The sequence below is a fragment of the Cynoglossus semilaevis genome, chromosome 4 (assembly GCF_000523025.1).
Source record: "Cynoglossus semilaevis isolate Cse_v1.0 chromosome 4, Cse_v1.0, whole genome shotgun sequence".
NCBI lineage: Eukaryota > Metazoa > Chordata > Actinopteri > Pleuronectiformes > Cynoglossidae > Cynoglossus > Cynoglossus semilaevis.
Window position 1 is genome coordinate 6,186,782 of NC_024310.1, and position 17,476 is coordinate 6,204,257.

The 17,476-nt window shown below is 41.1% G+C and overlaps 1 protein-coding gene across 1 annotated transcript in view; it reads left to right on the forward strand.

Annotated features, from left to right (window-relative positions):
• The window catches only part of clcn2c (chloride channel 2c), a 90,579-nt gene that overhangs the window by 50,394 nt on the left and 22,709 nt on the right, over positions 1–17,476 (forward strand). Inside the window, exons 13-21 of the mRNA XM_025055220.1 lie at positions 1,835–1,904; positions 2,085–2,195; positions 4,887–5,136; positions 12,565–12,653; positions 13,290–13,480; positions 14,815–14,926; positions 15,106–15,176; positions 15,633–15,707; positions 17,174–17,206. Coding sequence (XP_024910988.1) covers positions 1,835–1,904; positions 2,085–2,195; positions 4,887–5,136; positions 12,565–12,653; positions 13,290–13,480; positions 14,815–14,926; positions 15,106–15,176; positions 15,633–15,707; positions 17,174–17,206 — 1,002 coding nt within the window. The remainder of the gene's footprint in view (positions 1–1,834; positions 1,905–2,084; positions 2,196–4,886; positions 5,137–12,564; positions 12,654–13,289; positions 13,481–14,814; positions 14,927–15,105; positions 15,177–15,632; positions 15,708–17,173; positions 17,207–17,476) is intronic.

Sequence of the window (17,476 nt, forward strand, 5' to 3'; positions counted from 1 at the left end):
ATATATATACACATATACTGTAGAATGTAAAAAAGGTAAAAAATATAAAGTCTAACAATCTCTAAAAATGTTTTGTTTTGTTTTGATAAAACTATTGACTATAAATCTGGCGACTAAAATATAAATATACTTTATAAAATTCTAAATTATTTGATGTTACTTATTGAAATTATGTAAATATATATTTAAATACACACATATATTTGTATGTATGTGTATGTATATGTATCAACATATTTCTAGTGATGTTAATATATATCTATATAGTTATATATTCATAGTATGTATGATTATAATCCTCATCATTATAATTAAAATATACATCTCTATTATATGTTTTTATATATTGTATATATGTGTCTTTTCACACTGACAGTGTGTACATATATTCCACTGCTCACCTCTTTGTTTCTGTCCACCAACCACTTAGCGTTGACGCTCTGATTTCCCAGAGTTCTCTCTGTGTGGACATGCTGTTTTATTCATTAGTTCACCATGGCAGCCAGACTAGATTACATCTAACTTTAGAACGAACCGAGAGGACACCAGGAAGAAGGAAGAGGAAGAAGGAAGCAGCGAGGGGAGGAAGGAGACAGAGATAGGGAGGAATAATTTAAAATTATTTAATTAAAATTGATTCAATTAAGTCATTTTAAATCCAAATTTCATTTCTTGTCATGTGAGTTTGTTATTTTAAAAAATAGTTTTTCGCTTCATCTTCAAGCATTTCTGGATGTGAGTTTGTTATTTTTTCGCTTCATCTTCAAGCATTTCTGAAGGGATCATTGGGTTTATTTAGATGTGAAGTGAAGAGTTTGTTGTTGTTGTTGTTTTGGCACAGACTTATTTGATCAAAAACCTCAGTTCCTATTGAGTCGTTAGTTGTTGTGCCTGTAACGAAGCAGGCTGGACGGATCGTTGCTGATTGCCTACCAGTCAAATCCAATCTGCCATTCGCTGGGAGCAGTTGACCTTACATTTTTCACACTGATCAAATCAATATTCTCCTGAAGAGTTATTGCCTGTCCATAAGTTGATTAGCGGCAGACTGCTGCGTCCCACGTCCGTCTCTGCCCTGCTCTTCACCGGCCGCCCTGTCAGGCTTGGTAACTATAGCTACGGTGTCAGGCTCTGATTTGATCATTTGAAGTTGCGATAGAAATCGGACTTTTATGTTGCACTTCACTGGTCTGGAACCAGGAAAACCCACAGAGCCAGCTCTGCGTTAATCCTTCAGTCAGACACGGCGGTTCTTTGGCCTCTCCGTTTGACTCAGTCGTTGCTGCTGCTGGAAAATGGCCCAGATTTTTTAAAGTATTTTTTTAAGTATCTCTTGCTGCTAAATTCAGTTTTTCTAATGCGTTTGCTGGCAGCCATGTTTTTGGTGCAGTCGTCGTCTGGTTCATTAGTCATTTTTAATGGAAGACACAGATTTGTCAACGCTGCCATTTAATAATCTATTCATTTGATCATGTGACCTTTGTTGAAGTTAGGGCTGAGATCGAAACTTTTTTTTCACTCTATAAACCGACCACGCTGTTCAAAGATTGTTAGCGATAACATTTTGTTTGTTTTCCCTAATTAGCACTTCCCTCCAATGGCACGGTGTCAGCCAATCATTAGAGGCCACTCGTTACACTCGGTTCATTTCAGGGTCTTTGCCAAATTAGCAGTGAAAGTGACAGCTCAATCTAACCCCGACAATAAGCTTCGCACGGCTGCCTGCTCACTGCTGCCGGAGGATTCCACTTCCTGTCATCTACAGGAAGCTAATTGAAGTGCCTCACAGTTCTTTATTCTCAGGACCGTTTTTGTTTCCTCTCTTCTTTTCCAGTTCTGGATGTCCGCCCTGGCCACCACCATACCAGTGCCCTGCGGAGCCTTCATGCCTGTGTTCGTCATAGGTAAGAGTCGACAGCTTCTGTCTGAGATCCAAAGACTGTGAGACAGAACTGGACGGACCAGTCCTCAGACATGGAAAAACGATCTTTAGACCTGATGTAGTTGGAGGGCTGCTGTTTGTGACTGACTGATTAGACTGGATGTCTGATCTCCGGCCTCTGTCTCTGTCTGTGGGTCTGCAGGAGCGGCCTTCGGTCGTCTGGTTGGAGAAAGCATGGCGGCCTGGTTCCCAGACGGCATTCACACAGATGGCACCATCTACACGATAGTCCCAGGAGGCTACGCTGTTGTGGGTGAGTTCAGGAAACTGGTTGTTATAATTCTTTTCCCACCATAATTAATCCCACCATGACATCTTTAATTAATCAGTTTCACTGTAAACTCGCCAACTGTTGAGTTTCAATTGTGCGTTGGCAAAATGTCGTGCACCGTAGATCAAAAAATACACTGCACGACAAAAGTTTTTACTTTAATCAAAGTTGATCTTGTTGACCAGCATGCCACTGTCGAGGCGTGGTCTTCAGGTCAGCAGCTAGCCAGACAAAATATCGTGCACCGTAGATCAAAAATTACACTGCACGAGAAAAGTTTTTAGTTTAATCAAAGCAGCTCAAGTTCAAAACATCATCTCGTTGACCAGCATGCCACTGTCGGGGCGTGGTCTTCAGGTCAGCAGCTAGCCTAGGTCAGACCAGCTGCTCACAGACAGAAGGCAGTGAGTGAGTCTACGCCTGAAAAAACTGACTGATACAGTCGTCAGACTGATTGCGGGGGAGACGGAATAATAATGTTCAGAACAAAGACTTCACCAAACTTTTGAAACTACTGTCCAATCCATCACCAAGATGCACAGTAATGACTGAAATCCACCAACTCTGTGGAGGAGTTTTCAGTTTTCAGTTATCCTTGTGCAACTGTTCTTCATATTAATAATTCTCCAAGATAAAAATGGCGTGAAACACATACGTCTGCCTGCTGTTGTTTGTGTGTTTATAAAGCAGTGGTCCCCAACCCTCTCTGTACCCAAGACCGGTCAACCATTACTGTAGACCAGAAATACAGCGCCATCATGTGGCCCGGTACCAAATGACCTACGAGCTGGCACCAGTCCCGGGACCAGGTGTTGGGCACCCCCTCCTATAAAGTCACATGTAGATTTAGATCAATCATGATTAATCATGATCAGATTACACATTTTAAACGTTTGACACCCCTGATGAAAAGTAGGGATGTCCGATAATCGGACAACCGATATTATCGCTCGATACTAGCATAATTATGTAATATCAGTAAGAATCGTTATCGTTTTTTTCCTCCGATAATGAAAACCCGATAATAACAGCAATGCCTGGTTTCACCCAGATGATGTGACATAAAAATTGTTGTAAAATTGAAAGTGAAAGTGAAAGTGAAAGTATTGTCATAGTGACATATCGGTAATCGACACATCTGAATCGGAAATTAAGTGTATGGACAATATCGGCGTATCGGATATCGATAATAAACAGCTAACTACGTCTAGGCCCACTATAAAAGTTATGTTTTATTATTACAGAATGTACTGCAGTACTCTCCATGTATTTAGTATGTACCACGTCCTTGTATTTATTCATCGTGCAGACACCAGCTGTCTCATCTCCGTCCTCCATGTCTAATGACATGCGGTGTTGTCTTTTCTTCCTCTGAGCACTTGTTGACAGCCACGCTGATTACGCAACAGCTCGGCGTTGGCGTTGGTCTGTACAGTACGACTGACAACGTGACGAGCCTCTACCATCCGTCTCCTAGTGGAGACTGAAGGATAGGACAGGCCGGGGCAGCAGCAGCATAGATCAGAGGGCAAACCCAGATGGACTTAATGAAGTTAGGAGAGTGAACGACGACGGTTCCTCCAGCCCACCATCTGTTTCTGCCTCTCCGCCCTTCCACCCATATTAACGCCGCCGTCCGGTACTGTTTTTTTGCCAGTGTTAATCTCATCCATCGAATTGGACTCATCTGTTTTCTGTGCCGAGCAGCAGAGGCTGACTCCGCTGCTTTTATATTGCTCTGTTCGCAGAGCTGTATCGGAGGGAAAAGCGATTAGGAATTATTAGGGTTCCCCTTCGTACTGAATTGGACGAGCAAATCGATTTTCTTTCTTTTCTTTTTTCTCTTTTCCATATGAGTATATAAGAGCAGTTTGTGTGAATTCACATAGTTGGACTGAAGAGAGATCTGCTCCAGAAAATCAATTTAAAAAATAATTACTGTGGCATTGTCAATTTAAATCCATTACTGATGAATGGAATGGTCTGCACCGAGGTGGTTTTCACTGAACACGTTTAACTGAAACATGAATACAGATCCTGTATTTCCGTGACATCTGTTATGGTTGGTTCCCACCTGTCGTCTGGTTCTGCTTCATTTACACAGCAGTTATTACATCATCAGACATTTGGGCCAAAGAGGTGAGATGGTTTATACTCAGGAAAACCAAAGAGTTCAAGTTTTTCACATTCAGATTTGTATTCATCACATTGACTTTATTTGACTTTTTTTATTCTGTTTTTACAACTTTTGAAACTCGTAGCTTTGCCTTTATCTTGTATTTGGTGGATGTGTGTCTGTTCCTTGTTACTGCACCTTCACTCTCCTACAGTACTTGTTTGTTTGAACTCTTTTTGCAGTTTTATGATGCTGTGGTATTTGAGAAGAATTGTGGTGTGAAGTGAACTCAGTTTAAAGTGTTCATCAATCAGCAGTTCTTCTTTGTTACAGGACCTGCTGCGGGGTAGTTAAGGCCTAAGTTATTACACATTTAATCATGTTCAAATTGAGCTGCCTGTCTTCTTTATGGATGATGTCATCGCAGCCTTTCAGGGACCAGTTTAAACCGCACCAGTTGTCTCAATAAAAACAGTCGGACAAAAGATTCTAAAGTTATTTTTTTTTTCCCCATTTTTCTCTTATTTTATTTTTCTCTTTGTCTCTTCCACCAAAAGGTGCAGCAGCCTTGTCGGGAGCGGTCACCCACACGGTTTCCACGTCAGTGATTGTGTTTGAGCTGACTGGCCAGATCTCCCACATCCTGCCCGTAATGATCGCGGTGATCTTGGCCAATGCTGTTGCCCAGTCCCTGCAGCCCTCCCTCTACGACTCCATCATCAGGATCAAAAAGCTGCCCTACCTTCCAGAGCTCGGCTGGGGACATCACGAGTACGTACCGACCACACATTACATCATAGTAGTACTGTCACATTGTATGATATCATACTGCAGTACAAACACATAACGAGGTTAAAAAAAAATTGTCTTATGGCAAATTAATCTCCCAACTTTCCTTCAGGTTCAGCGGCTGTAACTCAAAATAGTGTTGAGTATTTAAATGTATAAATTAGGGCTGTCCGATAATATCGACCGACCGATATTATCGGGCCAATATTAGCATATTATGTAATATCTGTAAGAAACATGATTGGTTTTTCCTTTGATAATGAAAACACGATAACACAATGCCTGGGGTTCATCCAACGACGTGTGACCTAAAAATAGTTTTGGGGATAAACAGCTGTATATTAAAGTGAAAGTCACTAGATGGCAGCATTGCAGCTCATTTAATAAATCGCATACAGTGGTTCGTACAGATAAAAAAATAAAATATTACCAGGCCTATATCGGCAGCGGTTGATATCGGAATTGGAAATTAAGTGTTTGGACAACATCGGATATCGGTCACGTCAACTTCAACGTTAACAATCATGCAGATATTTGAATATATATATTTATATATATATCAAGAAGGTCGGTCACCTCAACTTCAGCGTTAACAATCATGCAGATATTTCAATATATATATATATATTAAAATATCTACAAATATATATGTATATATAAACACATCGTATGTGACGGAATTTTCACATAAAAAAAAAAGGATGGTTAACACAGAGGGGCAGTACATTAGTTCAGCCAGTGGGGGTGACAGTAGCCTGTAGAGTGGGGTTATTTCCTCTGTTTAACAGTAAATCAGTGTCCATTTTATTTCTACCTTTAACTATGAAACCACCCAGTGTCGGCTGATGCAGTAAAACTGCTGATATAATGCCACATTGACTGTTCTGCCCTGTGCCTGAAACACCTGCAGTGCACCAGTGTGCACCTCCAGACAAATCCTATTTCACAGATGTCAAAAATCCACAGGGATTTTTAGACATTGTCAGGAAATAAATGTAAACATTTCAGGTGTGTTTTGCCCACATTGAAGAGATGGTGGTTGCATCAGTTACTGACGTGTGCTGTAGCTGTGAGAGCATAGTGTTCACCTCTCTGCATACTGTACCTACTGTGGTGCCAATGAAGCCGACTCTGCGTCACACGTTCACACGGAAATGAAAAAGACAAAAAAAAAAAGCAAAATATATGAGACGAGTCAGTTGAGATCAATTTTGTTGAAGTCTTAGTCTTTTTTACAAAGTAGTAACTTGGTGGCAGTTGCAATTTTGTCAGTAAAAAATTTATTTTAAATATTTGGTTTATTTTTTTTGTCGATTAAAAATATAATATATATATTATAATATATATATAATAATACAATATAACCAAATTAATTTTGTTAAACTAAATTAAAATTACATTCAAATTTGATTTAAATTCAACTGAATTTAGTTTAATTCAGTTTAATTTACTGTACTATTTACTAGTTCCACTTTCATTTTAGCCTTTTGATTATTTGCCCTCATCCTTAAGACAATGTTATGGATTATAAACCACGGTCTAATTTTGATTATATGGAGAGAGATTAGAATTTTAGTACTGTAATCCTTACCTTAATTTCACACACAAAGAGTGAAACATCATGTCACTAAAACTGGGCCGTGTGTGTGGGGGGGGTGCCTGGTCCTGTGGTCCACTGTTACGTGGTTTTCTAATGCATTCACTCATTAATCATTTACAGTGAAATGGATAACCAGGCGTCCCCTGAGCTCCCGGGATCCTCACAGCAGCACTTTTCACTGCATTGTCAGGAAGTTGTTATTGTTATGGATGTAGGCAGCGTCGTTAGGTGGAGATAATAGTTCCAATGCATCATTCACAAACTGGGGAGTAATGAAAAAAAAGGAAAGTTTGATCTCTTCCTCCATCTGTTCGTTATTTTCTGCGGCCGTCCCCTGAAGAGTTGAATATCTGTTGGCTACTTGAATCCTTCATTTCACATCAGAACCTGGTCCGACCTCTCCATTAAGCAGCCCTCACAGCCGCTCTCTGTGGCTCGCTTTCCTGTCGCTCCTTATTATCTCCTGCAACCTCACATTTTCACACCCCTCTCCTGTGTGTGTTTGTGTGTGTGTGAGAGAGAGAGAGAGAGAGAGAGTGATGACGAGTGGGAACAGTTGCATACTTTATTTTCTCTCCGTTGATGGTTGTAAACACTTAACTCACTGAAGATAAACACAATACTCTGGGTACAGATTCACTGAAGCCTCCAGACTGAAGGGTTATTTATTCAGAGGATGAAGTCTGTTTTTATGTGAAACTAAAAATTTCACTTTAAGACACTTTTTTATTATCATGTCAAACCACAAAATATAAATTAAGTAATTTTAGTAAAACACGTTAACATTCGCAATCCATTAATATATTCAAGTAACTCCAGTGGTGGTAAGTTAGGACAGGCATGGGCAAAACTAAGGCTCGGGGGCTGGATGCAGCCCATTTAGCTCCTTAATCCGGTCCGCCAAACATGTCCAAATCATATAATTTTATTGTATTGTGATTACAATATAAATAATATTTCTACCTTTTCCCTGCAATGCCCACATTTTCCCTGCAGATGGCGTAGAGAAGGCTAAAAGCATTTTAGCATTTTAGCCTTTGTGCATGACTTTTACATATCATTTATGCTAGCTCACGCCAACACTCGTTCAATTTTAGGACCAGTTGTGGCCCACGGGTCAGTGTTTAGGTTAAGAGGTCAAACACGTTGGAGTTTTTGTCACATTAATAATAAAAAATAATGGCAAAATAAAACTGTTGAGCGGTAAAAGAAAAAAGAAAACTTCTACAAAGCCGCAGTGAAACTTTTATTACAGTCAGTTCTTTTTTTGTTGTTGTAGCTGCTGAAACTGAGACTCCAGGTACTGGTACAGTTTACAGGTAGAAAATAAAAATAAAAGTGAAGGCTTTTAAACCCAAACTGAGCATTTATTACCCTTTAAACTACCCTCCTGGAGCAGTTCAAATTTACACACAGTGGTATATAATAAACCTCCTGTTTGGTTGAAGGAGCTCCTGCACAACTTTCAAACAAAAAACATCATAATATTGGATTAACCCAGCAGTAATCCCAACTTTAAAATCAACCCTTAAATGTACAGTACATTCAGGATGTTCTCCCAAAAGTGTCTTTATTACTATTATTAATGATAATATTTGAGAATCATGTAGTGTCTTTAGTATTAATGATAATATTTGAGAATCATGTGTTGAGAATGATGTAACTGCCACATATTCTTTTTTAAACTAAATCAAAGAACAGTGTATTAAAGGACTAGAATCCATATTATTCTAATACAGTGTCATTACAGCTAAGTACAAGTCTCACAACAGCAGGTTTTAAATTTAAATTAGCTCTGACCTTAGATTGTATTACACACATTAACACAAGCTGCTCGGCTGTTCCTTCTTCTGTTTTCCTCTCTAATCTTTCTCTCCCAATAAGATTAAGGAAATGGCGGAGGATATTGTTAGGATTACTGTGCCTCAGGACGCCGTGCACCGCTGCTCACATCCTCTCAGGGGAGACACGGATCCTGAAACAGATTCACACTTACTGCAGCTGTGATACAGCTGCACTCTGTGCATAAAATACAGCAGTTACAGCACTGCTCTACTGCAGGGATTCCCAACAAATGTGGCGCGGCATCAGTGATGATCCAGTTTAAATGAATTGGTCTGAAAAATATATTTACTACAAATAGTTTGAGATAGAGAGAGAGAGAGAGACACAGAGAGACTCTGAGCTGTTGAATACGATCTTTGTATTTGTCTTTCTTCAATTCCTGCCAGTATATCAGCATCATGTTTAACTGAACAGGCCAACGTCTCACACTGAAACTAAACTTCACGACACATACTTTTTGTGACAGTGCGGTTTGGTGCTGTGCTGTGGGATGCTCTGCTGTGGATCGCAAAACGTTAGAAAGCGTTAGCTTTTTTATATAGTCCTGTTTACTTGTTCTGGTTTATGTCCAAAAACGGCAACTCAAGTCTTCGCTCTCCTCCGTCTGAGACTGTATTTCTTTCCCGTGGAGCGGGAGGACCAATAGGAATAGATAAATGACCGTCTTCTATCCAGACTCTGACCTTCAGCTGACGTTTCTTTGCTAAAATGTAGTGTCAGTTGAACATTGAAAATCACCCTAACAGGTGTCTGTAGTGACTTCACTGTGGGTCTGTGGATCTGTTGATGCAGATTTCACGTAATAATCACCGTGAAAGATGATCATTAATCATATATGAACAAGATAAACGGTATCCACAGATAAAAAGTTGGTGTTTTACTGGGTGTTAGTGTTGATGTATAGTGTAGAAAATAATAATGACCCGACCATCCATCATCTGAATATCACTCTCAACGTAATGATTGATGTTTGGTGATGTTCAAAGTTGCCGAGGCATAAAAATGATTTAGAAACTGTCTGGAAATTCTCTCTCTCAGCTCACAGTGGTGTAGGAACATCAACCTGAAGCAACAACAACAACAACAACAACAACTTCCTTCACTCATTAACAGTTCTTCATTAAGAGCTTGAGATGCTAATTAAGAATTTTTAGGTCATCTACAATTTTACACATTTTAAAAGATTTAATCATTTTCAAAGAGAAGGGACGTCAATTTTGTAATATTGGTAAGAATCGTTATTTTTCTTCAATTTTTCCTTAGTTTGGGTGTTTCCCAAACTTTTTTTTTTTGATAGACGTTGTTCGTAAACTCCCAGGAAACGTGATGCCAGATGACCCAAAAAAAATCTTATGTGACCCACCTGAGGGTCACGACCCAGTCTTTGGGAAACAACGTCTTAGATGATGTGAACTGAAAGTGAATTATTAATCATCGTGACACAGCGCAGTGTTTCGCTGCAAATAGCTACATATATGGGTATGGGTTGATATCGGAATTGGAAATTTAGTGTTTGGAAAATATCGGCAAAAGTTTAATTTCAGACATCCGTATCAAAGAGTGATATTTATGGTTTTATATACACTCAAAACTGACTTAAACATGAAAAAATTACAAAACAAATGCTCTCATAGAATATTTTCTGTGCACCGGGGCCAATGGACGACCACGTGTATAAGATGGAAGGTTATTGGTTCCTTTTCCGTACTGGGTTCTAAAGTGTCACGGCCGTGGGCGGAGTGTCATCTCCCAGCAGGTCCTGTTGAATTAGAAATGATAATAATAATAATCATTTTGTTCCTGTTTTGTTAGTCGATGAACTCCTGAGTTCTCGATGGTGTGACTGTACCTCAGTGGAGCTCCAGCAGTGAGACACAGACCCGTGGGTTTTAATGCTGCAGCACACGGGAGCAGAGCAGGAGGACGTAGCCTCGCTCCCTCCGAGCTCAACGTGTTATTCACTCAAAGTGGAAATTATCCATCTTACACCCACGCCGCCATCAACCAGCACTCTCTTACACTCTCTCTCTCTCTCTCTCATACACACACACACACACACAGTGAAAGCTTGTATAACAACCGGATGTCTGGTACACCCATATGAAAGTGCATTTATTCTCTTTCACACCCACACAGACTGGATTTAATATCTTTAATGTATTTCCATGTTGCTTTGCAGATATAACACACTCTCCAAGTGCCAGGTACACACACACACACACACACACACACACACATTTCAGCTTTGACACCTTTTCTGTTTCTTCTTCCATTCAGCTCGTCTTCATTACAACAATGGACTTTTTTTTGTTGTTTAAACTGTGAAAACAATTACATCACCGTGTGTGTACATTTGTTTAAACTGTGAAAACAATTACATAACATCACCGTGTGTGTACGTGGCGCGGGTGTTCACGCTCACACCAAGCGCCTGCCTTTACACTCCGTGCCACGTCTCGTCGGCCAAATACAGTTTGTCTAATTCCTCGCCCGTTCTCACGACCGCGAGCCACGCTGCAGGCGGTGAACCAACCACCCCCCCCCCAACCCCAAAAAAAAGTAAACCCCACAGGCCGTGTCAACCCCAGCGGCTGTGGACGATGCTGTGGATGATCCATGAGCCTGGGTGTATGACTCTGTCACGGTGTTTGTTCAGGATCAAATCGTTGCGCTGCGGATGAAAAGCAGGCGAGCTCCAGCTGATCTGATGTAGTGGGCCCACATTTGCTGGAATAAGAAGAAACCAATCAGATTTCATCAGCCGTCTGATACCCCCAGGGAAATTAGTCTTGCCAGCAGTTGTGGTCAGTTCAGAGGCATACATTACATTATTCTCTCAGATCCAGGAGCAAATTAAATGAGACTGGTTGTTCAACTGGGGGAAAAAAAAAGTTCAGCTCAAGGGTGATGGATCTTTTTAATCATCCATTTTACTGACATATTTGCTAAGAAGGTGTCTGGTAGATCCGCCCGCCCCTGGGCTCCTGGATTGGTTTGAATTAAAATGAAGAGAAAAGTGAAAACCGCGATGAGAAATGACTCCTTTTAGTGTCGAAGAGAAAAAATGAAGAGAAAAGTGAAAACTGCGATGAGAAATGACTCCTTTTAGTGTCTGAAAACCTCTGAGCGGCAGCTGCAGTTTAGTCTTTGGCAGCAAAAATAAATTATTTTATTAAAATATTTTTTTCCTCAATAGAATTAAACTGAATTAAGTTTGTTTTTTCCCCCAAAGTAAATTGACAACCTGAGGTTTGATTGAACACTAGTTGTGTACCTCACTGTCGGACTACAGTTTCAAAATTCCAAACACTAAAAAGTGTTTTTTGAAGTCTCAGAAATTCTCTATGGTCTGTGTTCACTGAAAACAAACAAAAAAACAAAAAACTTCCATTCAAGAAAATGACCTGCACAGCCGTCTACAGCTCAGTAGGGGTCACTATTGTGTATAATATTGAATGTCCTTGGGTGATTAAAAAAATAAAGTTTGATAGTTTGACTTGTGTTGATTCCTGCAGAATGAGTGATAGAAGATGGCAGTTATATTAGCAGTGCTGCAAAAACCTAAGAAAAGTTTTTTTCTTCTTCTTTTTATCTCTTTTTTTATTTGCTTATTCCAAATTATAGTGCTCCGAAAATGTCATTTTTTTAAATACCTGGTGCTCTATTGCATTAAAAATGGAGCCGAGGAGGCTGGCCAAAAAAACAGGCTGTTTTTCATGAGAGGACAGTGAGTTAAGTAACAGGAGTGGAAGGTTGGCCACGGCCGGCGTGCTGGCATCACAGTGTGGGTTGGCACAGGAAGTGGTCAAGAAACTGTTTTTGTGTTAACAGGTTTTGGCAGATGCAGCAAAAGAAGATTAGCAAAAGCTTTTAGAAAAAAAAATCTATGATTATTATTATTATTATTATTATTATTAATTCCAGTGGACTCACCACCCGCAGGAAGGTTTGGTACGGTGCAATGTGATTTGGGTGGCGACTGCTGCCCCCGCGACCCGGAGGTACATCACTCTGAACTGCTGCTACAGAGACCTGCACAACGTGTTGATGACGGGCCACCTGAAGACCCTGGCTCTGGTGGAATCAGCAGGTCAGATTCACACTTTTTTTTTTTTTGTTTTTTTGTTGTGTTAGCAGTGTGTTCGTTTACATGAATGTAGCAAAAAACATCCTGCTGCCACCTAGTGACTCGCGGCTTGATTATCGCTCACGCATTACAGCAGCTGCACACTTGTGCCCAGCGTGTCATATTCAACTGGACCCCGTGGCATTTCACCACGCCACCCCAGGGGGCCCCGCCCCACTATTTGAGTAGTACTGTTATATAGCTGCCTCCTCCCATAAAAGTCGTCTTGTACGAAGCTTCTTGAGATACTTAGAAGTAGTAACTTCATTAAACTGCTACTGTGACCTTTTGATAATTATGGTGAAAAATGAATTGATTGACCGACTAATTGATGCATTGATTGACAGCCCTGTTGCCTGAGTGCTTCTTGCTGATGGCGCTCTACTTGCCACCTCACTTAAGTGCTAATGTGGTATTTCAAACACCCACTCCCTTCAGCAGCCATGCAGAGACAATTAGCCGTGGCATTTAATCAAATCAGGCTGCCGCACACATTAGCACCAACTAGTGGCGACACGTGACTCAAGTGGAACTCCGTGTCTGTGCAGGTCACCGTGTGTTAGTTTTATTATTCCTATGTTGTCTGTGCTTCCTCCTCAGAGTCCATGATCCTTCTGGGCTCCATCGAGCGCGCTCAGCTCCAGTCTCTGCTGTCGCAGCAGCTCGGTCGCCCCAGACGGCTGGAGTACATCAGGGAGAGAGCCGCCGCCGAGAAAAAACGCATGTCAATCATTTCCAACACCACTAGCGAGGACGACAACCTGAGAGCCAGCCAGGAAGTCCGCTTCCAGGTCAGCCACACTGTACTGAAGGAGTGAGGGGAAAAAGAAAACATCACAGAATTACCTGGGATATTAAATGTTATCAGACAAAATTGAAAAAAAAATTAATCTTGAAAAAATCCTCACAAAAACAAAGATGTTAGAAATGATCTTTCCTCTTACAAAAACCAAAGATGTTAGAAATGATCTTTATTTTCCATTTGGATAAAAAGGTTCTACATTTCACAGAAGAACCAGACGTTGACCTTTTTTTTCCAATTAGAAAGTGCTGACGGTCCATATGTCTTGCCCATTGAACTGGATTATCGGAATTAAAGGATGGTCTGGAGGAATTGGCTCATCAAAGAGTTGTGTGTGTGTGTGTGTGAGAGAGAGAGAGAGAGAATTGATCGCAGGGAGCATTAACATGTGTGTTATTAAGCCATCCATAACAGACAGGAGCAGATGCTGTGTGTTTAATAGGCAGCACTGGGTTGAGGTGAAGGTGTAAATTGGTTCTGGGCTCCGTGTGCTCCGTGATGTCGATTTATCTTGGCTCTGTCTTCAATTCAATTTCCTCCATTCGCAGTTAGTGGATGAGTCAAGAACCCCTAGGTGTAGATATGGAGATGTGAGGCAGAAGTGTGTGTGTGTGTGAAGGTGAGGGTGAGAAAGAGAGAGAGAGAGCGAGTTCCCTTTCTTCCTTTTTTGGATCTAAAATGTTTCTGGTTTCCTTCTGCTCCCTCCTTTATGAGCAATAAGAACTTTATCTCGACCGTGGAACTCTGAGCTGTTTGGAATTTTTATGTCTCTACTGTAAACATGTGTTCTCAGCCGTTCAGTAATTGGGCACTTTGTAATGATTTTATACACTTGTAAAAGTAATGTCGTCTGTGAGACTCAGTGAATATGACGTATTTACCAACACTGTCAAAAACAGTGTTGTTCTCCAGTGTTTTAATTACAGCGTAAATGAGAGTGGAGTGAGTTTAGTAAAAGAGCTCAGCTCGGCTCCTTTGACTTTTTAGCAGCATCATTTACAGAATTGTGTTTGAGATCATAAGAAAACTTCAGAGAGTTCCTCATCCTTCTGAGTCTCTTCTGTTCTTTCTTGTTTCATCACTTTTTCAGCCGGCGTTTGAGATCGTAGTTTTTGTTTAACAAGTTCTCTGTATTAGAAAAGGGAAATGTTTGACTTGTGTGTGGAGGGGAGTTTATCAGAGGGTTAATGAGATAATAAGAGATGAGGAGTTAGATTAGACATATACTCTTTTACCCTGTGCTTCAGGTAAAACCCATGATGGTTCTGTGAAGTGTTACACACAAAACAAGTCTCTCTCTCTCTCTCTCTCTCTCTCATGCAGATCTCAACAGAAGAGTCTTCCTTCAGTCCCACCAGAACAACACCTCAGAAGCCCCTGAAACCTGCACTGAAGAGATCGTCTGTGGTGGAGCGACCCACTGAGATCCCTGTCAGTAAGTCAGTCTCTGAACTACAACAGAATATTAAAATATAAAGAGGATCACCTTCTCTCTCTGAGACCAGAACATGACAGATATTCACACCACTGACTCCAGGCTCTGCTGACAGAACATCATGCTTTTTTTCTTTTGTTGTCGACATTGTTTTGATTCTCCCTCTGTTTTCTTCACAGATGTAAACGATCATTCAGGCATCGCTTTAAAGAATCTGTTCTGTGCCAGTCCGGATGCAGAGGCTCTGGAGGTGAGAAAACCCTGTCCTTAAACACACACACTCACAGAGGGACACACTCACACACCTACACAGTCCAATGCTACTGTATCTCTCACGTACAGTCCTTCATGTTCTCCTGTCACTCACACATTTAACACACCTACACAGTCCAATGCTATCTCTCACGTACAGTCCTTCATGTTCTACACTGCAACACCTCCCACACTCACACAGACGCACAAAAACACACTCAGCCTCAGAGAACAGATCCATCTGAATTAGCCTGGGCCCTGCGTCCTGCAGAGCTGCTGCGGAGACAAACTCTCCTCCGTCACTCACCCTGATGGAGGAGGAGGAGTGAGGATTTAGAATTCCATTCTAATTTTTCTCCTTCAGCCTCACAGCGATGTCTCAGTGGAACCACGGAGCTGCCGCTGACATGTTTGTGTGCTGTGTCTTTAACGTTGTATGTGTGTTGTTTGTAAGAAAAACAACAACGTGGAGAGCCCCGCTTCTCCCGAGCTCAGGAAGACTTCCAAACGAGTCAGGATATCTGTCGTGGTAAGAGCCGGCGATCGCGGCCGTCTGTTCGCCTGGAATCAGCCGGGCGAACAGGCCCTCCTGTCGATCAGCTGATTATCACCACCGTCATTCCATTCCAGGGCTAATCTCAACCAATGCCGATGGCCGGTCTGAACCCACACCTACCTGTGCCATTGTGCCAAACAGAGCGTTGAACAGCCTCATCCTCGCCCGACACGTACGCCCGCTCACTGACCTTTCACTCTGTTCTTTACCTTGTTCACCTCCCATGGAGGGAAAAGAGTTCAAAACACAGCAATAATGAAGGTTTGAAAGCATGACACACTGCAGCCAAACACTTCATGATGAATACAATTAACAATTATGGACAAATTTGTATTTAACTTCAGCAATAATGAAGGTTTGAAAGCATGACACACTGCAGCCAAACACTTTATGACGAATACAGTTAACAATTATGGACAAATTTGTATTTAACTGTTGTATGAAGTTAGCATTAGGCAAACGGATAATAAGTAAAAAAAAAAATCTAAGTTTAAAAGAAAATGACAATTTGTTCAGTCATTTACTTTGAGAGAAAAATTAGTAGTTTGTTCCATTTTTTAAAACCCTTTACTGATGCAGCCCTTCATATTTGGGAGGTCAAGGGTCAAAAAACCAAAGATGGATTTGAACCAAGCTGAACCAACTATTTTTTACCACCTTCCAACCAATGAGCATAGAACAAAAACGTTTTTTTTTTAACTTCTTCACTTCATCAAGTCCCAGGTTCCTTTAATTTCTGCTGAGTTAAGGCCAAATGGTCCGTGAGGATAAGGCTGTTCAAGCGAGCATGCTCCACTGCACCACCATCCACTGTCGCCTCAGACTCCACTCCAGCTCAGGAACCATCTTGTTCCTGGAGTGTAACAAAAATCACATCATATTTCTTATAATCACTGAAAGACTCTGAACCGTGTCGTGTTGATATTGATGGGGGAGTGAGGCAGTTTAAACAGGCTGGTTAATCTGTGCATGAAGTGTTAAATATCAGCACCGAAGCCTCGTCGATCTCCTCATTAGGACCAGACAGGTAGTTTAACAACGTCGGCTCCAAAGAAATGATGATGCATGAGGAGTCTGCGTCATCAACGTCATGACAAACTGGAACCTGCGCTCCACGAAGCGACGGACGCTCCAGTAGTGATGCATGTCAATCAAAACCGAAAAAAAAAACAAAAAAACCCAGTGCCTAATTATGAAGACAAATGATTTGACAATCGAAAGATCAGAGCGTGTTGCATGACAAGTGATCAGACATCTGTTCTGGAGAATCAAACGCTGTTGAGCGGTACATAATCAAGCATCCCCATTAAAATACACTCCCAGTTTGCTCGTTAGCATGATATGATACATTTGAAAAATCCAGCCCTGTTTATCAGGCAGGGTCGTGTAAACTATGATTCAATTGGCTTGTGTTTTTTTTTTTTCATTCCATTGACCAGGAGCCACCGCCCAGCTTTAAGAGTTTTTTTGGGGTGAGCACGTTATTTCAATTGTTCTTCTTCTATTTCGCAACTGTTTATGTTTCATGAGTCAGCAAAAAAAGTGATTGTGTGATGTAAACACCTGGATGTCAGATGATAATGGAGGGACGGGTTATTTAGAGATGGTGTGTGTGTGTGTGTGTGTGTGTTTTCCTTCCAGATGAATGCAGCAGGTGAACATGTTGATCACAGTAGACCTCAGTCGAGCCATTTGAATATAAACACGTAGAAAGACCACGTGACTTCCCCGCTCTCCCCTCA